Source organism: Physella acuta, unplaced genomic scaffold (genome assembly GCF_028476545.2).
Source record: "Physella acuta isolate Inbredline_101_S28 unplaced genomic scaffold, ASM2847654v3 ptg000435l, whole genome shotgun sequence".
Classification (NCBI taxonomy): Eukaryota; Metazoa; Mollusca; class Gastropoda; family Physidae; genus Physella; species Physella acuta.
In genome coordinates this window covers 9,923-37,920 of record NW_026731954.1, presented here as the reverse complement: position 1 = coordinate 37,920, position 27,998 = coordinate 9,923, and the positions used below count along the sequence as shown (strand labels likewise).

The window sequence follows — 27,998 nt, the reverse complement described above, 5'->3', positions numbered from 1 at the left end:
TAAGGAGTCAGGGGTCGTACGCCGCGCCTTTGCGGTAGTGTAATAGGGGGGTGGGGGCCCTGAGAGCGCCCCTGTATGTCTCTGACACATGGGCGGTCACCGAAGTGTGTTCTAACATATTATTTCGATGAGTGATTAATGTACACTCAATGTTTTCATGCGGTAGTGTAGGTAAACCTGTGTCCCAATATTTATGATTTAAGCGCAGGCATTGTTTACATCAGGGGTCTCCAAACTACGGCCCGCGAGGTTCTCTCATCCGGCCCGCGGAGATCTTTTGTTACAGGTGGCAGAGAAACTTTGCCCAGAAAATGTAAAACAATTTGAATATGTAGCTTTGGGTGCAAATACCATTGCCCTCTGTGTTGCAGACATTGATGAAAACATTGTAACTCAAATAGTGTAAACTGCTAACAAGTTTCGCCACTTTTCTATTGCAATGGATGAGTCATTGGACAGCTGTTCCATGTTTCTGGAACAAGTACAGGGCAACAACTTGACGCACTTTCAGCAGCGCAAGGTCCTTATGGCAGAAGCAACAGCTGTGTTCCCCTCATCATTTGCATGCGAGATCATTAAAGACCTCCAGCTGCAGTTTCAGTAGCGGTTTTCTGAATATGATTCAAAGGCATTTGAAGGAAACGTAGTCAGTTGCCCAGATGAACTGCAGACGAAGGTTATTGAATTGCAAGCACATTACCTCCTAGAGACAAGTTAAAAAAATGGCGGATGGGTTTTTGTGTTTGCCCATTGAGAACAAACTTGGACATCGAGTGTGTTGTCGGCCCACGACAGTGTTTCTTTCAGACGTTTTCTTGGGGGGGGGGGTGGAATTTTAAATGTGTATATATTTCAATTTAAATTTATAATTCGTTGGGGGGACGGCGGACGGACGCCGCCACCTCAAAGAGATTCATGGAAGAAACTCTGGCCCCCGAACTGATATTTAATAGTTAATGCGGCCCTCGGGCTAAAAAGTTTGGAGACCCCTGGTTTACATTTAAATAACTCACTTTTAGAAAAGACGGTCACGCGTCTAAGAACATATGATTGGTAACGCGTTGGTGAAATCTTTCTAATACATTTCGTCAAACTTTCTTCTATCCCCGCGGCAAAGGGCGGGGGACGGACGGGTACGCTAGTATATATATATATATATATATATATATATATATATATATATATATATATATATATATATATATATATATATATATATATATATATATATATATATATATATAATGCTAGAATGACGATATTACCTCCCATTGACGGGCTAGCGAACAATTTCCTAAATTTCGGACACTGGCCGGTCATTTCACTGTCACATACACACTCTCAAACACACTCTTACACATAACACACACATTCTGATTCACACACTATCACTCTCACACACACATACTCTTATAAACTAATACACACACTCACATTCCTTCATACACTCTGAACCACACATTCGTAAACACGCAATCACACATATACAGTTACACACAACACTCACACATACTCACAAACACTCACACACATGCTCATACAGTACACTCACATACACAAATATACAAACACTCATCGACATAACCTAATACACACCCTTAGACAATTTGTCATATACTTACACTTATACACATAAACTTACAAACAAAAATACCCTCACACTAAACTAATACACAAGCACTGATACAAATAAACTTAAACAAACACATACACATAAACACACTCACACACTTCAAGACACACTCCCAGTTACACACTCACACTTACTCACACCTCACACTCACATACAGTCATACACAAACATACACACACATACACTCCAACAAATATACTTATGCAAACACTCGTTTACAAACACTCTAACACACTTATACAGCTACTTAACTGGAAAGTACCTAACGAAAATTCAAATCAACCGAAAACAGAACAAACGGGTGAATGGATTACTTATTTAGAAATATTATGTAATGAATTTTTTTTTTATTTTAAATTATACAGAGTGTAACAATTTTACTTATGGCACTACATGCGAGAAGAGTTGTACTTGCCAACAAAGCAACACCAAATTTTGTGACAACATAAAAGGTGTTTGTGTGTGTAACAATGGCTGGACGGGAGATAAGTGCGACGAAGACGTTGACGAATGCCGAGCTGGTAAATGCCTAGAAAACCAAGTCTGTGTTAATACTCCTGGCAGTTTTCAATGTTCTTGCCGTGCTGGGTTTACACTAAATTCTGCAGGGAAATGTGAAGGTATTTACAATTCTTTAACATGAGTCCGTTCTTTATCGATGTGTGTACTTTGTAGTGGACAGCCGTCTTTAGGAAAAAAATGTTCACCTAAATTGTCCAAATACGAAAATCTAGTCTGGTATTAAGTTAAATGCGCCTCTAGCTGTTTTGGCCTTGATATATTTAAATTATTCAGATCAGCACAGCGAACTAGCTCAAAAAATATTCGAATGAGGAGTTACGAAAATCATAGTAACAATTACTTGCTCATGTTAATTATATATTATTTTGTCTTTTAAAGGAAGTTTAATAACTAAATTTTAATTTTGGTCTTTTTCAGGAAATAAAGTAAATTGCACTCTTCTGAATGGGAAAAACTGTTCACATTTTTGTACCAGTGTAAATAGTGTTGTGAAATGCGTGTGCCCAGATGGAATGACTGTTACTGGAAAATACTTGGAGCAATGCGAGGGTGAGTAAAACCAACAACAGCCACATTAATAATAGAAATGATAAAACAATTTTATTTATATACTACAGCTTTATAATGCTATTTTTTTCTGTAAAAAAAATAAATAAAAAGAAAGAAAAGTAGCATGTAATGATTTTTTAAAATTGATTTCACGTGTTTCATCTATAATTCTCACAAATCAAACTCTTCCATTTATTTTAATTTAATAATGGAAATTAACTTACAAATCTAATATAAAAGAAAGTTGTGTGAAGGAGATGTGTGTATTTAAATAGCACTTTAGAAATAAATTTAAAAAAATTAAATACAAACATGAATGATACAGCTATTAGAATGATCACTTGGCGTGAATATGTAGTGTCAAGCAAGTCAGCTGCTCCTATCCACAGGAGGATAATTATAATGGGGACAGGACAAATGATCTCAGGACAAACGATCTCAGACATTATTTCTCACGGACAAATGATCTCACGGACAAATGATCTCACGGCCAAATAATCTAAGTCACATGAACTCAAGGGCAAAAGATACCAGGACATAATATATCAGGACAAATGATACCATGGAGAATTGATCTCAGACAAAATATCTCAGACAAAATATTTCACAGCAAAATTTTATAGTGTAGCGGATGATTTTAGTTGATCTGAACATTTTTTTTTATTGACTGTCATATGGTTTTGTTTCCTCTGTTTAATATTGTTTATAGACCTATACAATGATTGTAAGAAATGTTTGCCGTATAAATTTGTCATATTGTACAAAAACATTTTAAAATTAAGATTACTACTGTAGTATGCGAAGAAATCTTTCCGATAGAAAGCGTAGGTCGGCTTGCCAAACACGAGACAATCCTACCATGTCAGGTGGACCAAACTAGATCAAAGGGAATGAAATAACAATAAAGATACACCTTCGTTTCAAAGTGGCCGCCCGCTTCGATGGCAGAGACATGCCTTATGGGTAAAACATCCGCTTTCCATGGACATTGCAACTAACATCTAAAGTCAATATATATGCGTCGGCCACACCTTAGTGATCAGGTGACAAATGCTTATTTAAACTACAGCGGTCATCGCGGAGCTAAGTTTTTCGTTGTGTACATGTAAACACAGCAGCATTAGTGGTGATTACTCAGCTAAGGCCTCTTTCGTTAACTTGCAAAAAAGGTCTGCGACATTAGTTTCTGGTGAATTTATGTTTATAAAAGCCGTAAGTTAATCAGCAGGCAAATAGATTTAGAAATGTGAAGTTAGAACATGTCGAGAAAGAGTTCACACAGTACTTGATCACATAGTATTGGAGTGGTGTGATCATAACGATGTACCTGCCAGCAAAGAAACGTAAACGTTATGTTTGTGTTGATGATACAATAAAAACAATAGTTTTACGTTACAAACCTGAAGACCCATTCACATTTTTGAAAAATATTTCGCGTATTTTGAACATTATTGTTGTATAGCTTCCTTTACTTTATTTGTTTTATATATTTTCATTTATTATTGTTTTAATTTTTTTCTTTTTCAAATTCGAATGCTATTATAAAGATTAACTTTAATAAATCTTTTGATTCTTAGTTAAGTTTTACAAATTCATTTTATTCACAATTATTATGCGAAAAAAAAGTTAACAAACCCATATTGACAGTCAATAAAAATTAAAATCAACTAAAATCATAGTACATACTATTAAAATTTTGCTGTGAAATATTTTGTCTGAGATCATTTGTCCATGATATCATTTGTCCTAATATATTTTGCACTGGTATCTCTTGTCCCTGAGATCATTTGTCCGTGAGATATTTTGTCTGAGGTATTTTGTCTGAGATCATTTGTCCTGAGATCATTTTTCATGGAACCATTATAATGCATCGATGTTCCATTGTGTGTCCTAGTCGGGAATGAAAGATACAGCTATTGAGTTTCAGAATAAGGAAAACAAAATTTGGATACAAATGAAACCGATTCTGTTCTCTGTTTTCAACACTAACATGAGTGTGTTAATAGTGTTCTACTTAACTGCTATGTTTTAAAATTCAGTATCACTGTACCCTTATGGAGTGTCATATGGAGATTCAAGTAGATCGGACAACTTTATAGACAAAATGTATGGGGAAGTTAAGTTCGGCACTGATGTTCCATTTGGTGATAACACTGTGAAATCAGCATATGTAAGTCTACCATTTCGGTGTGATTTCTTTTTATTTCTTTAGAATATTTTATGCAAATGAACCTAAAAAAACACTTCAAATATAAAATTCGCTTTAAAAAAGTAGAGTTTCCTTTCAAACCGGATGGTCTATGAGCCAAATAAAGTAGTTCACCTGAGTATGTGACCACTGCGTACGAAGGTATAGTGTGGTTATCACTATGCCCAGCCGCCTTTAATTTTCCTAACATGATTTAGGTATACATCAGAGCTGTGTGGACAAGGGCGGGCTATTGTTTTACAATGGTGTATAATTCAATGATTTTTTTGTGTTAAATATGAGTGATGAGCAACATTTAAAATATGAGATTCCTATAAAAAACAACATTCTTCCAGCTTTGAAAAAAATCAAGGCAATGTCGCTACACCGATGTCCCCGCTTATAGAATAGATTATAGATACAAATTAACAAAAAAAGCTTAGTTTTAATAGTATACTATAAATGTCTTGAATTGTATTTTATTTTTAAAAAAAAACTGTTATTCACATTCTCTAAAAGTAGTAGGCCTAGATATTTCCATTACTAACTAATGCTTCTTGAATGCTACACTTATGGTAGATAGGCAGATTTCTAAGCACAAGTTTGTTAACTTTCTATAAACCGATTCTAGTTGACTTAAACTTCGTCAGAATTTTTAAAATATCAAACTGTATATGTAAATCAAAACTTTTTCAAATTGTTTTATTTAAAAAGTCAGTTCTCTTTGTGACGGAGTCGATTACATATTCTTTTGCTTACATCTTTTTAGTTAATAATTGACAGTAAAATCATCTTTCAGATTTAAACATTTGTGTTGTTTTAAAATGATTTTTCCATGAAATTGTATCCTTAAAACAAAACCTAGACATCATAATATCTATTAAGCATAAAAGAAAATAGTTTGTGTGCCTGATTTCTGAAAGGCTTTGCAACTATTCTTGAAAAAGTTATTTTGTTTTTATTCAAATAATTACCTACTTAAATATACAGTAATTATATTATGTTCTCTGTTGGTTATCTTTTAATAAGGAATAAAATAATGTTAGCATTCATATTTTAACTAAAAAATCAGTAAATATTAAAATGACTCGTAAAATGAAAACAAAATCAACAGCGTAAATATTAATTGATTAATTTCTGTAACGTTCACAGATTCATGGATCTGGAGCTATAACGTTTGATGAAGGAAGTATTAGCTTGTCTCCTACTCACGATGCATCTAAACTAATCATAGAAGCTTTTTGGGCCAACATGAATCCCTTAAAAGGACAAGTTTATTACCATTTGTATGAGAAATGCGAACCGTCGATGTTTTCAGAAAGCGCTCAAACTCTGTCACCAGCTAAGCTAACTGTTATGGACAGAGCAAGGAGAGATGTGATAAACATTACTTCTTGGGCTGATTTTGACGTAAATGTTGTTTTAATAGCCACATGGGAACAGCAAGTGTCAAAGACCGATCAGGTACCATTTTAAACAAATTAATTTAACTAAATTTGCCTTACGTTCTGAAATACAATACATGTTAAGTTATTTAAATTGCAATGTTAATTGTTATTTAACTACTCTAATTCATACTAAAGATCTTTAAAAACATACGTATGTAATCCATTGTCAGAGGAAAAAGTCACACTAACTAACATGTTTTTTTTTTGTTTACAAATTAGACGAACATCCAAAACACCTTTCAAGCTATATTTGTCAGTGGGAACCGGAAAGAATCAAGCAGTGACAACGATTACTCAGGTGAAATAGAAAAGCAAAAAAAAAAAAAAAAAGAAGACTCCCGTGATGCAAATTCAGATCATTCAATAAACATAATTTAATGAAAGTTAATTTTATACATTTACTAGACTACCCGTCATCCGTTAGATAACTGTGGGTTTCGGGGGTCATCCATAAAAAACATTACGTCTGTCACTCAGACCCTTCCCGGCGGCCAAGAACAAGCTTTTCGATTTGAACCTCCCCCCGCCCCCCCCCCGCGCAAGATTTCGATTTGCACCCCCCCCTCAAACTTTCGATGTGCACCCCCCCTCAAGATTTCGATTTGCACCCCCCCAAACTTTCAATTTGCACCCCCTCAACCTTTCAATTTATTTTTCCAAACCCATTTTGGCGCCCCCTATGGTCGGCGCTCGGGGACATATGTCTCCCCCCCCCCCTTCGCTACGCTACTGCAGTTTCACTTATCGTCACAAAAAACAGACCCCACATTCAAAAATATGTTTTTTATCTTTTAAAAACACCAAAAACACGGATTTCGGACTATCCCTTCATATACTGACGTCACAGGTGACCTACTCAACTCTACTTCACCTGCCCAGTGTCCCGCCAAGTCTCAGACAATATGTTTTTATCGTTTAAAAAAACGATTCCAGCCGAGCATGTCTCTGAGCACACTATCCCTTCATATGCTTAGGACAAAGAAGCAGATTAACTCTACTTCACCTGCCCTGTATCCCGCCAAGTTCAGATTGGCAACTTTATCATTCACATCTAAAAATAAAAAATTGAGAAAAAGAATTATGATTGACGTATTGGTCTAGAACCTGTGCCACCCGCATGCTAGCCGGTTACACTAACAACTTAGCTATTTAACTCGTGACGTCACAGATGCATTTTTATACTATACTTTAATACTTTGAGTCTCCTTATGCAACTTGATTTACGCGCATAGATCTAGATCTTAGTCTTGTAGTAGTAACTTTCAAATTAAATTTTATCTTAAATTAGCCAAACAAAGATTTATATAAAATAATGAAGGACTGAAATTATCTAGATCTAATCTAGATAGAATTATCTAGATCTAGATTCTACAACTCGTTTGCTTAAGTCTAGTATTTGCGTAACTCTTGCTAGATCTAGATCTAGATCTAGATTATTCTAGATCTAGAATCTAGATCTAATCATTAGACCTATTCTAGCTAGATAAATTTAGATTTAGATAGATAAATCACAAAGATTTATATCAAGTATTTAAGGACTAAAAATGTATTATGATTATAAAATGGATTGTATTTTATCTAATAAATCTTTGTTATGTATCTAGTTAATCTTTTGTTTGACCTAGATTCTAGATCTAGATCTATAAATAACTTGCTTGGCCACAGGATATTTTTATATCTATAAATAACTTTCTTGGATAGATTGTAGAGCTAGAGAAATTTATTGTAAACAAAATGAAAAAGACAGTTGAACATTTATATAAGTTTTGGAACGTAATAAAAACGGACGTATTGTTAAAGTTATGGCCGACAGAAAATTAGATTTAGAACGCGTTAAACTTTTGAATGGGCATATGATGAAGCCGCCATTTTATTGTACTAAAAAGTAAACAAAAATGTGACGTCACTGTTTCGTCGAGTCTAGTGGTTTTTCTAATCTTTAAAAATTAATGTGGTTCATCTACCTATGAATAAATCAATAAATTAATTAACGTCTTTAAATAAATTTGTGATTAACAGTCTGTCTGAAAAAAAAATTGTTCTCTACCTACATAATATTTTACAGCTCTCCACATAGAGTAGAACCATTTACAATAGTCAATCAGACAAAGAAAAAAACAAACAAACAAAAAAAAATACTCAAACATGTAAACAAACTTGAGTTTTAGTAGATCCATAGATGACATCACGTCTGCCAACACTTTTCATCCCAAAATAACCAGACCCCACATTCAAAAAGACTTTTTTATATTTTAAAAACTCTACTAAACTCTAATTCACCTGCCCAGTCTCAGACATGTTTGTATTTTTAAAAAAAAACGATTCCGACCGAGCATGGCTCTGACCACACTATCACTTATTATGCTGAGAACATAGAAACAGGTGAACTCTACTTTACCTGCCCTGTGCCCCGCGAGGTCCCGATAGTCAACCTTATCATTCACATATAGGTCTGGAAAAAAAAATAATTGAAAACATTGTTGTAAAAAGAAAAAAATCTTTATACTATTACTAAAGTCATTGTTCTAAACATTTATAATTAATGTGGTTAATCTACCAATGAATGTATCAATAAATTAATTAACGGTTTTAAATTAGTTTGTAATTAACAGTGTGTTTAAGAAAGAACAATATTTACCACCCAAAATCCTATTTTACAGCACTACACATAATGCAGATTCTCCCCAATAACAAATCAGAAAAACAAACAACCAAAAAAAAAATGAGTTATCAAACGTCACTATTCAGTCAAAGTTAAGCCATTGTTCTAAAACTTTAAAATTAAGGTGGTTAATCTACCTATGAATAAATCAATAAATTAATTAACGTCTTTAAATAAATTTGTGATTAACAGTCTGTCTGAAAACAAAAATTGTTCTCTACCTACATACTATTTTACAGCTCTCCACATAGAGTAGAACCATTTACAATAGTCAATCAGACAAATAAATATTCAAAGATGTAAACAAGCTTGAGTTTTAGAAGTATACTAGACTACCCGTTATCTAGTTAGATAACTGTGGGTTTTGTGGGGTCATTCATAAACGACATCACGTCTGCCAGCACTTATCATCTCAAAATAACCAGACCCCACATTCAAAAAGACGTTTTTTATATTTTAAAAACTCTACTAACTCTACTTAACCTGCCCAGTGCCCCGCCAAGTCTCAGACATGTTTGTATTTTTAAAAAAAAAACGATTCCGGCCGAGCATTGCTCTGACCACACTATCCCTTCATATGCTGAGAACATAGAGACAGGTGAACTCTACTTCACCTGCCCTGTGCCCCGCGAGGTCCTGATAGTCAACCTTATCATTCACATATAGGCTTTAAGAAAAAAATAATTGAAAACATTGTTGTAAAAAAAAATAATCTTTTTCTATTACTAAAGTCATTGTTCTAAACATTTATAATTAATGTGGTTAAGCTACCAATGAATATATCAATAATTTATTTAACGGCTTTAAATTAGTTTGTAAGTAACAGTGTGTTTAAGAAAGAATAATATTTACCACCCAAAATCCTATTTTACAGCTCTACACATAATGCAGATACTCCCCAATAACAAATAAAAAAAAAATAAACAAACAAAAAAATGAGTTATTAAACGTCACTATTTAGTCAAAGTTAAGCCATTGTTCTAAAACTTTAAAATTAATGTGGTTAATCTACCTATGAATAAATCAATAAATTAATGAACGTCTTTAAATAAATGTGTGATTAACAGTCTGTCTGCAATAAAAAAAATTTCTCTACCTACATACTATTTTACAGCCCCCCATATAGAGCAGTTTCCTTACAGTACCAAATCAGACAAACAAACAAATATTCAAACATGTAAACAAACTTGAGTTTTAGTAGTATATAGATAGATAGATAAACTTAAGGATTCTTTACGTGTTATAACTGAGTCAATTGTTGAATCTACTGGGTTATCCGCCCCTCCTAACCCATCAGAGGTGTAGCGACCCTTCCCGGCGCCCGGGGACAAACTTTTCGATTTGCAACCCCCCCCCCCCTTCAAGATTTAGATTTGCACCCCCCCCCCCTCGCTACGCTACTGCGTCCCATACCTGAACTCGGACAGCCGTAACCTGATATGAATGCATCCCTGTCTCACCGAGCTATGTGTAGGCTAGGGCGCCAGTTTCTCCCACTCACTGGACTGCCAGGGTCAGGAAGGGATTCAGGTCCTGAGGGTGAAGCTTGGGCCGGGAGAATAAATTACGACAGTTGAACTTTAGCCTTGCTAGGATGTAGATTTTTTTTTTTTTTGTAAAGTGTGGTAGGGCTGGCCCCTAAGGCTGGCCCCTATTGATGTTCAAAATTGCGTTCCTATTTTATCCAAGACTAAAGTATCAACCATTAAATTTAAGGAGCTAAAATTGCGTTTGTGTTTTCTTGAACCTCTGAATGCAGTCACCAGGATCAATCACACTGATGACTGATGAAGTCATAACAATAAGGAACTTAATTCTCAAGCATTGCATATACTTATCTCATTTTTAACATGTTGCCATTAAACTCGATTTTGTCGTGGTCTAGCAGAAATAATTGTTACAATATTTAATTGTGTTAAGGTTCATTACTAGTAAAGAATCGTGTTATCATTAACAAATTAAAGACTATTTGTAGATAATTTTACCTATATCTTTTCAGCTGAAGAAACATCTTTCGTGATTTATCTTTATCCAAAGAATCAAATGCGCTGGTGTAATAAAGATGTGTTAATTGGTGTAAGTGCTGGAACGTTTTCAGCATCTGCAACAGTTGGTGCAGGTTGGCTAAAAGGTAAATGTATAGGACATTTTTTTCCCTTTTTATTTAAGCTGTCGTTTGAAACTGGCTATGCTATGTGATTGCTTTGTTAGTCGGTAGATTTACACGTAGTTCTCTTGTCAGTATGCAACGTTTGGTTATTTAATACGCTTTGCATTTTCACAATGATAGTGCTAGTTCTTTTATTTCCCAAGGTATAGGTATGTTAAAGCAAGCTGGCGTTGTTTTTTAGGGCTGGATGTTAATATTTCTGAGATGTTTTTTCTATTACTTCGTTTATCTTCAGTTATGACATGGATTGTCAAGGGTGATTTTAGTTTCACCATATATGCTCTTGGTACATGATCGTTGTGTAAGGTGGAGTTGCAAATATGTGAAGAAATGGAAAGGTGGCAGTTAATTATTTAGCATGGAAGTATAAAGGATATAAAACAATTCGCTTTGCAATAATACATTAATTTCTATACATCTATTGATATTTTTATATAATTGCTGGTCGTAAATCAATTAGTTCTATAATCATTGATGTCAAGTTAAATATAAACTGTACTGGATTAAACGTTGTCATATTACATATCTTTGGATCAAGTGTATCTTTTACACGAAATTTAAAAAAAGAAACAAATATATTCTGACTCGAAGTGTAAGGCACTGCCAATGGTTATAGGTTCAGCTAATTTAATAAATGGTATCATTCGTTTATACAATTACAAGGGCTAACCAATTTTCGCCAGCAATTCTTTCAGGTTTGTGATCGTCATGTGTCAAGTTGTGTATTCCTGAGAACAAAAATGTTATCTCTGACATATATCTGATCCTTTCTTTATTATGATCACAAACTCCATGTTTACATGACTGGAGTGCTTTTTGACGTATTCAACGCTTGTAGTTGTCCATCTTCAAAAAGCAAAAATACAGAAACCCATTAACTATATTAAAAAAGTGTGTTTAAAAATAATAACGGCTTTTGAAAGTATAATATACAAGTAGAAAACAAAATAAGATGATCGGAAATGGGAGGTGGTAACATTCTAAATCCGCGTTTCAACCAGGCTAATCAAAAGTCGCTAATTAATACCACAGGTTCTTTTTACACGCCATCGCTCGCTTGGTACACTGACTACAAACCGAATTTCGATTAAAAGTTTTTAATTGGCAAAGCTTTCCGAACGAGATACGCTTTATCCTCTACAGCAAATCTTAGTTAGAAAGAGAGCCTAACATAACCTCAATCAATGAAAAAGACCAAATAGTTTCAGCGCGTTACCATAATTTTCTATTTGTCATATTAAGCGAAATAGTAGTACGAATTGCACACCAGTGTATATTCTTTGAGAAAACTTGTAATACCTTTTAAAAACTCATTTAGAATTAGAGGCTTAAGGTACTGCCTGATTTATAGATGTGTAAAAACTAACTTAATCCAATTATCTCCGTTCACAATGTAGACAATATTGTTTGAATAAAAATAAGGAAATTAAGTTTATTTGAATTAGCAGTAATAAATTTTATTCTTCAAATTTGCATTAAAGGACCAGATTTTCAAGAAAGAAAATCATTTTCTGTTGGACGCAAGACCAGCACTGTGCAGCAGTGCCAGAGATACGTGTGTAAAAACAGCCGTCAGATAACAAACCCAATTTACCGTCAAGAGATAGAACAGCTGTACAAATGTCCGTGTACACTCGACCGTCTTGGCCTACAGTGGGGATTTTATGAACAACGTAGTCCGAATATTTACTGTTTTTCTATAAGACTTGTGGCGAAAAGGAGACTGCTTATGACTAATCCAAGAAACAAGGTACGTCAGTCTTCACAATTTACAAACTAATACAGACACGCCACCACACAACCTAAACAAACTAACACACTCACCATATATATATATACATATACATATACATATACATATACATATACATATACATATACATATATATATATATATATATATATATATATATATATATATGCACATTACGAATAAGTGAGGCTAAAGGAAACACATACAAATAGAAAAAGGAAAATACTTAAGCTTATTCGTGTGTAGCATTGTTAGTGACAAGCTGCTGCAAAGCATTATTATAAAATTTTGCAGTAATTTATCTCTAACTGTAGGTTTGCATCCAGTATGGATTATATAGGTTCGTACTTTATTATTAGTGACCATTAGTACCGATACGAATGTACCCAATACACAACGACCAGCAGCAGTAGGATAAATGTACCTATGTGCAAATGTTGAGCGCAAAATCGGTAGGTCGCGTTATCGCGACAGTCGGCGTTAAGGGGTTAATTCTATTCCTTAATCTATCCTTTCCTCTGTCTTTCCAAACACGCTCTCTTTTTCTGTCTTTGTTTATCTATTTCGTTTCACGCAAAATATTAGTAATGTAGCAAACGATAATTAGCTTATTCGTATAAATCGACAATACAATTATATTGTTCAACACAATGATACTAATTCAACTTCTTTATTAGTTGTGCTGCTATAGATGGGATAAACCAGCGGATAACAGCAACTGGCAGTTCTGGGCCCAACAACTGGCAGTCGCCACGTTTGTACATAACTCGCCAGACGCTGGTCATGTGATTCCTGGAGATCCAGAGTGGTTTTTGGAGGGAGTCCGTGAAAACATCGACGCCCACCAGTGGTGCTGTAAGGACGCCAACAAGGCTAAACTGTGTGAGAGATTCGACAAGATCTACCCGGACATGGAGTGCTCCTATGATGTGGAATTTGTTCCAGGTAATGGCGCGTTGTTTATTTTAATATCGATGTTATCAAGAAGCTCATAACTGGTATTAATGAGTTTGAAGTTAGCTTTAATTATTGTATTTTGTATACATTTAAAATTAGGTTATTTGTTGGGTGATCCAACTATTGTGACATTAGACAACGTCACCTATTTGATGAATGGCTGGGGAGAGTACACGCTAATGGATGTTCCTACTGAAAACTTTACTCTTCAGGTTGTATCAATTATCAATTATCATTTTTCTTTTAAAATAACAGAAATTACTACTAAAAAAACGATTACAATATGTAAACTCTAGCACACTTAACAAACATGAAGTTTTATTTATACAGGCTCGAACAGACCGTATTCAGACCAGTAAAGGCTTGTCTAATGGCACGGTGTTCACAGCTTTTGCTGCTATGGAAGGAAATAAGACGCGATTTCAAGTGGAGCTTTCAGACTCAAAAAAATGTAAGGAAATGTTATGGGTCGTTTTGAAATGATAGTAGCCTACATTGTTAGGGGGTAGTGAGACTTGTTAATGCTTTTGTGACAACAAATAACTATGAAGTGTTGGGCGGGGTTGGGGTACTTTTAGATAAATGCTATTATACGTCAACATATAATGTAAGATTTTAGGTTAAATGGAATTAGTAATTTAACGTTTTAGTACATATTTTTTTGTTTGAATAAAAATTATAATTTATCTAATATCGGACTGGATGTGTAGTGTTATTCTGTAATTAGCGTTTTTTTTTCTCAATAAAATAACATTTAAACATTGGTTTAATATTTTTTTCTATTTTATGCAATGGGTAAAAATCGTTTAACATTTTAATCAACATTTCAATTAAATTGAATTTAATAATGAGGGAGAGTGACGTTCATTTGATTATGTGCGATGTAAGTTGTGGGAGACAAGTTGAAATTAGGTCATAAAACATGGAGTCGTTTATCGAAGAACACTTATTGATTTCCAGAAACAATTTAACGTGAAAAAAGTGATTAATTAAAAACTAACTTTAAATTTGGTATACTATAAAATATTAGTTAAAACAAATGGACACTTATCTATATTGATTTTCCACAGCAATGGAAATACTTGTCAAAGGACTGAATCTTACGGATGACTTTTATCGCCAAGTTGACTACAAATTATCATTAGAAGATATAGATGTTTCACGTGATAACAGCGGCAACACTACCAAAGTTGTTGTCACGTTCCCTTGTGGTTAGTTAAACACAGATATAAGAAAATAACGATGAGTTGCTTTATGTTGCTACTATGTACATATTAAGCATTGCTAACGATTTATTAGCAACGATGTATTATTATAGTTTGACTTTGCACAAACTTACCATTGCTTTTGTAGATGAAAACAAATTCCAATTCGAGCCTTAGGTTTCATCGCACAAACGAAGTAGAGTTCACCTGTTTCAGTGACATCGGCATAGCGTAATAATTACTTATGTCAATACATAAAAATTACAATTAGAGCATGAAGGTTCAGTGAGCAGGTGAAGTAGAGTTAACCTGTTTCAGTGACATCAGCATACATAGGGATAGTAGGGTCAACATTATGCCCAGCCGCCTTTATTTTCCCTAACCTGAGTTAGTTACCCATCAGAGTTGGGTGGACTCAAGGTTGTTCTACTGACTTGAATTCAAGACTTTCGGGTTTCTGGTTAGCAGTCGTATGTTCTAATTTCCGACCACATCGTCCCATTTGCCTTTATAAACACCGGTAAATCTGTCACTATACATATATGTATATATCTATAATATGAATATGACTATGTATATAAACATATAATCCTGACCTCGGCCCTATTTGCTAAGTGGACGTTTTTGCAGTACTACCTCAAGTACACACATGAGTTAAATTTCCCAATATCTCGATCACAATGGCAACTTTCAAACATAAGCTTTATGATTTGTCCATAATTAATTGCTGCCATTGCAACAAACACGTTGTTGTTACCTAACATGTACATCCTTTAGACTACATTTTAAAGCATACATATCGCTTCTTCATTGAAATCGCGGAAACGCTATCGTATTAAAAATATATAACCTCTGAAAATACGTACGTGTACATTTTCATCTAACAACTCACATCATTTATGTAAAGAAATTTTCAAGCATATGTTTTTATATTGTCACCATACTGGATTTAGGTTATGTCGTCGTTTCTTGTGTAAGGCCGTCAACATAACCGGTTTCGATTTCATATATTATCGTAAAATATGTTCTGAATACAAAATAACATTACATAATGAAATAACAATAGAAATATTTGTATTATAGGAGTATCTATGATTGTAAGAGTTGGAGTCCAGAACCTGGAGCTAGAGATACAGGTGGTGAAAACGTTAAAAAATAAAACAAGAGGTCTACTTGGAAACTTTAACGGAAAAATAGACGATGAGTTTACCTTACCTAATGGGACTACGTTGTCACCTAATTTAACAGAAAGTCAGATTTTCTACAACTTTGCTACTAAATGTAAGTCGTTTATTTTATTTTTACGTTCTCGTATATACGAAGTATAGAGAAAGTCTTGTAATCGTTTTACACCTCACTGATACGGAAAAATGTAATTTTGCAATCTTTTCCGTATGTCTTTGTGTCTGTGTGTGTGTCTGTGTGTGTGTAAACACGATAACTTGAGTACCGTTACAGCTAGGTTGATGAAATTTCATATATAAGTATTTTATCAAAATCGTAGATCCCTATCAACTTTTTAGCGAAGTGGTACTTTTTCTACTTTGAATTTTTCAAAAGCCTATAACTTGAGTTCTATTCCAGATAGATAAATGAAATTTCACTTGTAAGTAAAACATCTAATTCTCTACCTTCTGTCAAATTTTGAGTAATTTCCGTTGACCGCAAGTAGTAATTTACGCTATTTTGTTTTAGCGTTCGCTTTGTGCGCAATTCTTTTTTTCTACGAGATTCTATTCTATTTTTAAAAGTTTAAGTAATTAAAAATCATGTTTATATTCCGAGTTATATAAGAATATTCGAGAACGTTTAGGGGAGATCACTCCCGTTTTATTTTAAGTTATTACTATTTTTCAATGTGTATTAGATATAAGCTTTATTAATCGTAAAATGGCATTGAAAATATTTTCAGATCAAGTCACTGCAAACACATCAGTGTTCATATACAAGCCAGGAAAGACATTTTCTGACTATCAGCATCCAACGTTTGTTCCTGTTTTCTTGGACTCTCAAAATACCAGCACAATGACAGCTGCAGTAGCACTGTGTGGTGCAGGGAAAACTTCCTGTATTTACGACTACTTGATAACAAATGACTCTACCTTCGCTTTAAATACAGACAACACATTGAAGCAGTCAACTGCAAAGATTTTACTATTGGGTATTTTTAATACATTACAAAAATCGATTTCTATGGAATTCTGGAAAAATAAAACGTCGAATTTGCATACTTTATTAATCTTTCATGCTTTAAAAAAAGCCTAATATTTACCAGACCATGTGCACACTTATATATATATATATATATATATATATATATATATATATATATATATATATATATATATATATATATATATATCTACCTCTCCCTCTCTCTGTCCGTCACATCTTCAATCTCTTCATCAATATATGGATAGTTGACGGGTATGGACATTTGTTAAAATTATATGTTGGATGTATTAATGTAAAACCTAGATTTTATTTAAAGATGGAAAATAAAAATATAGGTATATTCAGATATTAAAATACATCTTTAATTATGCAAATAGAAAAGATTTTTTGATTGTGACAACAAGTAAGTAATACAAAAAATATCACCGTCGAAAAGAACGGTATCACATGAAACAAACAAAAATATCCTTATAAACCAATGTAAAAAAAAAAGTTAAAATTACTAACGTACCTAACACTTATTGACTGAAGAATAAAAAGTAGAACTGATAATCAAATGTCAGCAATGGTACACAATACTAATGTCGTCATCTTCAATAAGATTCGAATCCCACATCTTCTAATTTTAAAACATGAAAAATGAATTATTTCATTCAATTTTGATTTAAATCTAAAGCTCTACTTATCAAGAATTACGCTAGTATATATAAACACTTCATTAGTTTTTGATTACTTTGCAGCTAACAATTGCCCGAATGTATCAATTGTGAAAAACGAAAACTACACAAACAAAAGATGGATCGTCCAGCAAGGAGTGGCCAACATACTACGTATCAACGCCACAGATGCTGACAAAGACGTGTTAACCTACACGTTGTATGAGAGCGTCACAGGAGTGTCAATCAACCAAAGCGGGTTTTTGTTTTATACACCATCTTCATCATCACCAGTTAAAATAGGGTGAGTATTTCTTAGCTTGCTCGTATATCTAGATGTTGGTGAATGTAGTGTCGTCGCTAGGTCGGGTGTCAATAATTAAAGGGGAGATAGCAAGATAAAATACATACTAGCAAATGCTGGATCCGCCGAGACTAAACTCTGTTCAGGTCATGGTTGGCTGAATTCGTCAACCAATAGGTAATTAGGGATAGGTAACTCAATTTTAGAGATTACATGATACTGGGCGGATTTTAACGCAAACAATTAGATCTTAAAATAAATAAAGCGGGAGTGATCTCCTCTAAATTTTCTAGAATATTTATATATAACACTACGGGGAGTGGCAACTCCGGATATAGACATGATTTTTATAAATTTTTAATTGCTTAAACTTTTTAACATAACATAGAATCTCGTAGAAAAAAGAATTGCGCACTAAGAAAACATCAAACAATGTGTGTATAATAGTGCGGAATATTAGTACATTATCAATTTATATGCATTTTTTGAGAAGTGAAGTACTCCTTCAGGTACACGGAAATTACATGGGAATTAGATTTTTAACTAGACTACCCGTTATCATTAGATAACTGTTGGTTTTAGGGGTCATCCATAAACGGCATCACGTATGTCACTTATCTTCACAAAACAACCAGACCCCACAAAAAGACGACACCTCAGACGTTTTCGTCTTTTAAAAACACTGATTTCGGCTGAGCATGGGCCTGACCACCCTATCTTTTCATATGCTGAAGTCACACACGAATTTTACACCCGCCTAACTGTATTTCACCTGCCCAGTGTCCCGCCGAGTCTCAGACATGTTTTATCGTTTAAAATAAAATACTTAAAAAAAAACATTTTAAAAAAACACGTTTTTCTTGTGGACTAAAAAGTAGAAAATAAATTTTTCTTTTGTGCTTCCTCGAGCTGTGCAGGTTCTTGTGATGACTGACAAAAAACGTGGGTACGTTCACCATCAAATTTCCCGACCCATCTGCCCGACCCACGTTTCTTGTCATCAAATGTATGAAAATTTATTTTCTATACGCTTTAAACAGAGAAAGGGCGTAATTTAATTAAGCCTACATGCCGTGACCAGGATTCGAACCTGGGTTGTCGCGGCCACAACGCGAAGTACTAACCATTATACGATCACGGCCAGCGCGCTCACATCGATTGGGGCCGAAGTAACTGTGTCAATAGGCCTCCAGTCTTGTCGGTATCTTTAGAAATCATGTCCTCAATTTTAGGGTCCTTGGGGCGTAATTTAATTAAGCTAATTTAGGTCTCTAATTGCTAGTTTTTATGATTGCATCTGAAATTGTTAGGCGAAAATAGCCTGCATGCCAAATTTCAGATCTCTAGAGCAATCAGAAGTGGGCTAATTTTCGATGTCAATTTTAACAACAAACAAACAAACAAACGCGAAGCTGAGTTAAGAAAAACGTGTTGAAAAGATTCCGGCCGTGCATGTCTCTGGCCACAGTATCCCTTTATATGCCAAGGACACAGAGACAGGTGAACTCTATACATCTAAAAATAATAACATTGACGTGATATGTCTCGAACCCGAGACACCCGCATGGTAACCTAATATGCTTACATCTTAACTATCTAGGCTCGTAGGTTTAGGGACATTTTACTCATAAATTTTACTTTTATTCTGTGTAAGAAACTTGATTTACGCGAATAGGCCTAGTATTAGATCTATTTCAAACTAAATTGTATCCCAAATTATCCAATTTAATAGCTAAACAAAGATTTATGTAAAATAATGAGTGCCTGAAATAGTTTAGTATAGAAACTCATTATTATTTATATCCAGATAGAGTTATCTAGATTCTACCACTGGTTTGGTTAAGTTTAGTTTTCCCGTAGTTCTAGATCTTGAGCATAGATAGATAAATCACTTGTATTCTTTAATTAGATAATCATTAAAGCTAAAAAGCAAAGATTTATATTATATATTTAAGGACTAAAATAGTTTAATAAAGAAACTCAACAATTTATGGTGATTTTATAATTTATTTATTTTAAACTAATTAAGTTTCTAGGTCTAGATTCTAGGTCTATAACTTCATCGTCAGCTGATCTTTAAATTCTAGATTCTAGATCTAGAGAATTTTATTGTACGAGCCGACCCGCGGTGTATCATACGCCGCTATTGAGTTGTTGTTTTTTCTACTTTTTAGTAATTCATAATTTGTGAATTCGACAGTACTAATGCTTTAAAACACTACCTCCCCCCCCCCCCCCCAAAAAAAAAAGCAGCCTCCTATTAGTTACCTCCTCTAAGTTTAAAATCGTTTCAAACTAAATTATCTGCCCCTGATAGGAGTCAATAAACCCGGCTCTATGATTGTTTTGTAAACATTTAGCGTTAACCACAGCTCACCAGACCATGTGAGGGGAAGGGGGCGGGGGTGGTAGCGATAGAGAGGAAGAGAGGGGACTGCAAGGCGCGCTTTCAGCTTGTTTTCTAACGTCTCCCAGAAGAAAATTATATATATAGAGATACTTAAATGAAAAGGACTGTTGAAAAATGATATTAGTGCTGGAACCTAACAAATATAGCAAACGAATTGTACAACTCTACACGTAGTGCTTATTATTTCCTGTAACCAAACGTACAAAAAAAAAATCAAATAAATATTCAAACATGTAAATAACAGTGGCGGAACTGGAACTTGGAACTACAGTGCCGCCAGACCCCACAATGCGGGAGGGGGGGGGGGGGGGCAGGCCGTTTAGGGCCCCATGGCTGACCATAATTAATATATTTTTAAAATTTTGAATTTAATTTTCGTGCATTTTTGCCTTTATATTTGGTTTGTAAAAGAAAAACACTGTAGCTGCGGTACAATTATCTTTATTTTACAGTAACTATACCACGCTCTTATACATATATATATAAATATATATATATATATATATATATATATATATATATATATATATATATATATATAAATATAGGGGAATCAACAAAATTCTAGGGGGGTTGGGGCCTTTTTTTTCTTGTTCCGCCACTGGTAAACAAACTTGAGTTTTAGTAGTATATAGATAGATTGTGTACGAAATTTAGTCTATCAATATAATACAAACTTGTAAACAACTCGAGTTTTTGTAGTGTTTAGATAGATAGATTAAAACAAAACCAATAAAACTGCAGTATATTAAAAGGTTGTTTTATACTTATATCACTTATTTGCAGATTTCGAGTTAAAGATTCAAAGAATTGTTCCACACCTGTTTTCAACATTCAAACGGCTATCTGCCCGCAGTGCAGAAATAATGGACGCTGCAACAGGGATGAAAGACAAAACATTGAGTACTTTGGTGGACAAGTTCAATTTCTAAAGTGTAATTGTCAACCCGGGTTTACAGGTATTTTAATCATTTTTTTTCAGAACAAAGAGCGAAATTATTTGCTTCAAATTATACATTAAGGTATTTGCGTTTCATTTTTAGATGTTGCATGGTGTATTTAAGGTTTGTGATTCGCTTCTAAATCTGAATATGTTGTAATATTTTTCAAATAAAACTTAATTGTAAATCTTTTTTCCCCTTAAAAACTGATACCCATCTATGTGTTGAATAGAAATAACTAAGAAATATTCATAGGTGAGAATTGCGAGTTTGAACTGGACGCCTGTCTTTCAAAACCCTGCTCTAAAGGAAAAACATGCACAGACCTAACGGCAGCTCAGCAAGGCAACAGTACTGTGGGATATGTCTGTGGGCCTTGTCCTAGAGGGTATGTGGATGTCGAAGATCTATGTGTTGGTAAGTCTAACCTAAATAGTTTAGAATGATTGTGAGGTTTGGGATCAATAGCATTTTTATTTTCTGCTCAGTTTTGGAACAGCCTATATAAACAAAATCATTTTTAAATTAAATTTCTGCGAACGGTTATTTGCCTCTCGAATATGTTGTTGATTTTATACCGTGTAAAGTTTTAAGTGCCAAGTGCATTAAAACATCAATACTTCATTTAAATTTAACATAAACATCCAATTTTTATACAACAATTGAGATTATTAAATGCAAGTCTCTCAAATAGTGCATATACCTAAACTAAGTACATATTCTGATTAGGAAGCACTTCTTATTTATTATCAAGAATGTCCTTAACAGTAGAATGATTGTAAAGTTAAATTTATATATCTCTATCTCGCTTACAATTCTTAACTATTCAGTTCGCACGTAGGTCAAAGACAGTAAACTAGTAAATAATATGTTTTTCCTCAATTCAATACAGTCTTAAAGCATTTAAGTAATCTTTACATTTGTTGGCAGATGTCGACGAATGTGAAAACAACAGTACATGTCAACACACTTGTGAGAACACAGAGGGTTCTTTTGTGTGTGGCTGTAATACAGGATACGTTCTCAACAGGACTGACTCCAGGACTTGTTTAGGTATATGTTCGATAACCCCTTTTTATGTTAAATGTTTTCAACATTGTTTGTCTAGTAACACCCGTATATATAGTGGAAGTTGATGAATAAAGTCTACTTTTCGACTGATCATCAGAGGGGTGGGGGGGGGGGTGCAAATCAAAAGTTTGAGTGGGGGGGGGTGCAAATCGAAAATTTGAAAGTTTGTCCCCACGAAGGGTCGCTACGCCTCTGGGGGTGACACCATTAAGTGCCGCACCGGGTGACACCCGACCTCTGATCATTGTAGTATTTTGTAACATGTAGAAGAAAATTGAGCTCTAATAACTAGTTTGGATCTTATTCTTATAGTGAAAGTGTAAATAAATCATTTTTATTGATTGAAACATCTAGTATTCTTAGTTAGTATCGCAACAGTTATTTGTATTAATAACTTAGGATTAAAGAAAAATCAATCGTAAAATGCTAATAACTATAAAAAAAAAGCTTTTGTATGATAGCGAATATATGTTTTTTTTAAAATATATTAAAGTTAGAAATGTTACATTTCAACAGCGAAAAACTGCTCCAACAGATGCGTTATGTCAAACACTTGGTATTGTGATGAAACTGTCAGCGTGTGTGTGTGTAAAAATAACATCCAGACAGCAGATTGTTCTGTTGTTGTGGACTTATGTGCCAGTAATCCATGTCCAGCGAACCGGAAATGCAGTAGCGAGACCAATGGCTACGAATGTAGATGCATGAATGGGTTACTACCTGTTGATGGGATATGTACAGGTGATATATTTACATAAATACAATATAATATCCTAATATATAAAAGACCATGTGCGCACTTCTCTCTCTCTCTCTCTCTCTCTCTCTCTCTCTCTCTCTCTGTCCGCAAAATATTTTCGCCAGACATCACATCAGAATCTTCAGCGATATATGGAGAACTTTATACGGACTTTTGTTGAACAAAATATGGTAGATGTTTTAAATGTATAACCAACATTTTATTTAAAGAAGAAAAATAAAAAATAAAGGCATATTCGAATGTAGAAAAACAGTTTTAATTATGTAACAGGAAACGTGTTTATTGTTGTGAAAAAAACCCATGAAACAATTACGTCACTAATGTGAAATGTATACAATACAATTTTTCCGGCCTAAACTTATAAAATTTATTTTAACCTTTCGGATTCTAGATCTAGACTAGATCTAGATCTAAATCTACGCAAAAACTAGACGTAGACGCTAAATCGCTACAATGTAGATTTAGACTCTATCTACTCTAGAATCTATTCCAAAAATAAATTTCTATAATAAACTATTTCAGGCCTTAATTATTTTATAGAAATCTTTGTTTGTTTAGCTATGGAACTGGCTAATTTGGGATAAAAAAATTAATTTGAAAGAATAGACATATTATCGTAAGTTAAGCATTTTAAATACGAGGCACAACAAGTCAAACTTAATTATTTATTTTTTTATGTGTGAATCTTCCGATTTTATACTATAAAGAAAGGAACTACTTCATTTAAAATATGATCTTGCTCTATAGATCTACTGATCAAGACGTACGCTATGAAATATATACGATTTTATCGGTCAAACTAATACATATTACTTAAAAACAACATAATGACAACTGAATAGCTAGTTTTTAAACGAATCATTTAAGTCACTTAATCAGTGTGTGCCTGTGTTATGTTAAATGTGTCGGATTTTTAGCTAATTAGTTATTTCTTTGCTGTGTCACTAATATCTTCCAGCGTGTATTAAAGCACATTGCGTTTTAACCAATAACTATTTCATAAATTATTTTCTCAAACAAGTACAACATTTTAAAATATATAGGCCTATAATTCAAGTGAAACGGGTACCGATGGCTAGTAATTATATAAAAAAGAAAACGTTTTTAAAAAATGCTCATAATTGGATTGCATGTAATACATTTTGAAATTTAAAAAAAAAACAAATTAAATTATAGATTGCAATCGAATCCTGACTGCGTCATCTGGTAGTTTTATGAGCACCAACTACCCAGATAACTACCCTGATGGAGAATCTTGCACCTGGACGATCAAGTCAAATGACACTAACTCGATAATACTTCTCAAGTAACGATGCAATAAAACATGTTTATGTTATCTATATTATGTCATTAAGCTTTCTTTTTCTAATCAATTATTGATTGCTATACATTTTGTGAATACTTTAAAAAGTATTTTAAATAACTGCTAAAAATCACTTATTATTCATGCTTGAATGAATCCACAGTATCACAGACTATCAAGTAGAAGGATGCCCGTACGACTATTTAGAGATCTATGATGGTCCCAGCATGGACTCTGACAGTATAGGACAATACTGCAATGATGAAGTTACCGGCGTTATCAGTTCTTCCAGTAACTCCCTGTTCCTTTCTTTTACTTCTGATGAATCTGTTAATGAAAAAGGATTCCTGGCTACCTATGTTATTGAGTGTAAGTTAGTGTGGTTAGTTATGTACCTGCAACTCCGCGTTCATATTATTTGCACATTGTATATCAGTAATCAGATGGCAGGTTTATAAAGATCAGTTTATAGTTAAAACTTATTGACAGTTCAATAAGGTGAAACAATCGGCTAATGTTAACTACAATTTATATATATGTATATGTATATGTATGTATACATACATATATATTTATATTCACGTGATAAATGTATACTTACCTCTATTGTTTTGCTTCTCACAGCCCTGTGTAGAATAAAACAATGTTCCCATGGCTGTAAGCTGGTCTCTGCCAGTCCACGAGTCGAGCAGTGTTTGTGTCCAGAGTGGACAAGACTGGACAGTACACAAACAATATGTTTAGAGATTAATGGTAATATTACTGATTTATAATTACATTTTTAATGTACTGTTTATGTAGTAAAATGGCGTCATATATTTTATATCGGTAAGATTTTATTAAATTTACATATTATTAAATTTAAAATAATTATTTTAAAAAAAATTGACATAGATTAATAATATATTTCTGTCTATCTGGTTATCCGCCTGTCTGTCTAACTTAAAATTATTTACTTTATATTACAATAAATATATTTTATAATGTAAAGTTTTCTCTATAAACTACCTGAGAAATAATGCAATAAGTTCGAATATTTTCTAAGTTTAATATAATTTCTCTATGTCTTGTTTTCATTAACAGCCTGCAACAGTACTGTTACGAACAGCTCTGGATTGATAGTTAGCCCTAACTACCCACAGAATTATCGTGCCAACGCGACTTGCTATTGGAGTATACCGTCAAAACTACAAACCATCATAACTCTTAGGTAATTACTAGGCTTGAATAGTTACAGTTTTAACGTTATATTATATAAAATTATATAAAAGATGGATTCCGTATATCAAGCCTCATCTGCCCGGGGGTTCGATCTTGGGACGTTTTGGTTTAGCAACCATGAGCTTAAACGACCCGACCACGCCGACTCATACATATGCGTATAGGCACGTTCTTGCAGTTTTTGTCTGTCATTACTATTTTCTAATCATAACATTTTGTATACAGAGATGCACCATGGACATCAAGCTTAATGGCCGAATTATATAAATTAGAAACTACTCTCTTATTTATTAAATAATGAGCAATAAAATAATACATTTATGTTTTCAAGCTTCTCTGACATCGAAATGGAGAGCGGGGTGTCTTGTCCCTACGATTCACTTAAAATCTACAACGGGACATCATCCAGTTTTCCACTGCTAGGTGCTTACTGTGGCAGCAGTTTACCCAGATCAATCAGCTCTACCAACAGTCTGTACCTGGTCTTCACGTCTGATGCGTCCATCGGTGGCCGTGGATTTAAGATACAGTACAACTACGGTAAGCATTGCGCCCGTGTTTATAAAATAGTTTACATATTGGCCTATAATCTAATGTACTATACTTCATATAAAAGTATTGAATATAAAAGAATTTATCTTAACTACAATATAATAAATTTCCCTAAAACGATAAACGCTTACATAAAGATCAATACTGAATTTTATTCTAATATGTCTATAGGTTTTTTTTCAAAACTTTAGCGATGTCACATTTAAATGTGTTTTTAATTTACTTTACAGGGCTTTAGACACAAGGCAAGCTGCTTTATAGTATGGTATAAAAGCCTGTTCAAAGACCCACTTTAAACATTATTTCTTTAAAATGCAAAATAATTATCCATATATAGGCTACTCCAAGGATTTCAAAATTATTAAAAAAATATATAATTTTTTTTCAAGTTGTGAAATAATTTGTATCTTACTTACCCATATTATTGTCTAAATATTAATCAAAGATAGTTGATTATTCCAGTACACATAGCCGTAAACATTAAACTCACATATTCTTCTCAGTCCCATCATTGATTAAGACATGAACCATTGTAATCATTAGCATGTAATGAATCATTATCTCAGAGATTTATTTCACACGTAGTATATTCTACTTGTGAATGTATATAGTTTATTATTTTCATTTTGTCGTCTTATATTTCTGATTACTAGTTTTTGGTAAATTATGTAACGTATATAACTCCATATAAAAGGAAACCAGACATATTTAACATGGCAAAGTATCGCTTAGTTGAACAAATATGAAAATTGTGTCATTGTTTTCACAATGCCATTGATGTATCTTTCATAAACCAGACATAAGAAATGTTTTGTAGGAATCTTTTAAGAATCTTAGTATTATTAACCATTTCATAGTAAGAACTTTTAGGACATCAGATGGAGGTTTATGTAATTGTATTAATAAAACTGTTTGAAATTATTAACAAATATTACAATTATATAGAATATTCGTCTACAGAAGGCGCTCGTATTTTTAAAGGAATTTAAAAAATAAAACACATTAAAATACTCAATGAAAGTTATCCTTTAATTTTCGATTCAATTCTTTAGATACTGTTATAAATGGAGATTTTTTCTTTAAAATCGTTTCATAGTTACACTGCATGAATAGTTATTACCCACGCTACTTAAAATAAAATAATTGCTATATAGAGCTTTAGTTTTTAGCTAAGACTTTTTAATTTATACAAGCTATTACTAAAATACATGTTTTATCATTTGCTTGCTAATTGTTTAATAAAAATATGCTTCACAATAATTACTGTTGAAATGTGTTAATTACTATAACAAATTTAGTTTAGTTATTGTTAGATTCCAACATGTTTTATTTGTCCTGATTGGTTTGTTCAACGGATGTTTCAGCTTCTGACCCCACACGTGAACCTGTTACCTCCACCCAACCCGAATCATTCCATTCGCCCCTATTCCCCCTTATAATACTGCTGAACATCACTCAACTCAGTAGCTCACTTTTGAACTTGTTCACACACACACATTTCTTGTTGATCATCAAAAT

General features: G+C 33.5%; 1 protein-coding gene and 1 non-coding gene across 2 annotated transcripts in view; one reads left to right on the top strand and one right to left on the bottom strand.

Annotated features, from left to right (window-relative positions):
* The window catches only part of LOC131942949 (mucin-like protein), a 44,781-nt gene extending 17,102 nt beyond the window's left edge, over positions 1 to 27,679 (top strand). The window contains exons 8-31 of the mRNA XM_059302919.1: positions 1,999 to 2,253; positions 2,573 to 2,704; positions 4,744 to 4,874; positions 6,045 to 6,356; positions 6,560 to 6,638; positions 11,002 to 11,133; positions 12,654 to 12,922; positions 13,603 to 13,870; positions 13,982 to 14,094; positions 14,213 to 14,333; positions 14,953 to 15,093; positions 16,171 to 16,368; positions 17,000 to 17,248; positions 18,003 to 18,222; positions 21,419 to 21,591; positions 21,829 to 21,990; positions 22,504 to 22,626; positions 23,161 to 23,385; positions 24,581 to 24,710; positions 24,871 to 25,076; positions 25,332 to 25,460; positions 25,791 to 25,917; positions 26,260 to 26,468; positions 26,711 to 27,679. Of these exons, the coding sequence (XP_059158902.1) occupies positions 1,999 to 2,253; positions 2,573 to 2,704; positions 4,744 to 4,874; positions 6,045 to 6,356; positions 6,560 to 6,638; positions 11,002 to 11,133; positions 12,654 to 12,922; positions 13,603 to 13,870; positions 13,982 to 14,094; positions 14,213 to 14,333; positions 14,953 to 15,093; positions 16,171 to 16,368; positions 17,000 to 17,248; positions 18,003 to 18,222; positions 21,419 to 21,591; positions 21,829 to 21,990; positions 22,504 to 22,626; positions 23,161 to 23,385; positions 24,581 to 24,710; positions 24,871 to 25,076; positions 25,332 to 25,460; positions 25,791 to 25,917; positions 26,260 to 26,468; positions 26,711 to 26,718 (4,112 nt within the window). The 3' untranslated portion in view covers positions 26,719 to 27,679. The remainder of the gene's footprint in view (positions 1 to 1,998; positions 2,254 to 2,572; positions 2,705 to 4,743; positions 4,875 to 6,044; positions 6,357 to 6,559; positions 6,639 to 11,001; positions 11,134 to 12,653; positions 12,923 to 13,602; positions 13,871 to 13,981; positions 14,095 to 14,212; positions 14,334 to 14,952; positions 15,094 to 16,170; positions 16,369 to 16,999; positions 17,249 to 18,002; positions 18,223 to 21,418; positions 21,592 to 21,828; positions 21,991 to 22,503; positions 22,627 to 23,160; positions 23,386 to 24,580; positions 24,711 to 24,870; positions 25,077 to 25,331; positions 25,461 to 25,790; positions 25,918 to 26,259; positions 26,469 to 26,710) is intronic.
* Positions 19,292 to 19,363, bottom strand: Trnah-gug (transfer RNA histidin (anticodon GUG)). The gene has a single exon. It is a non-coding gene; the product is annotated as a tRNA-His (tRNA).
* Positions 27,680 to 27,998: the final 319 nt, after the last annotated feature.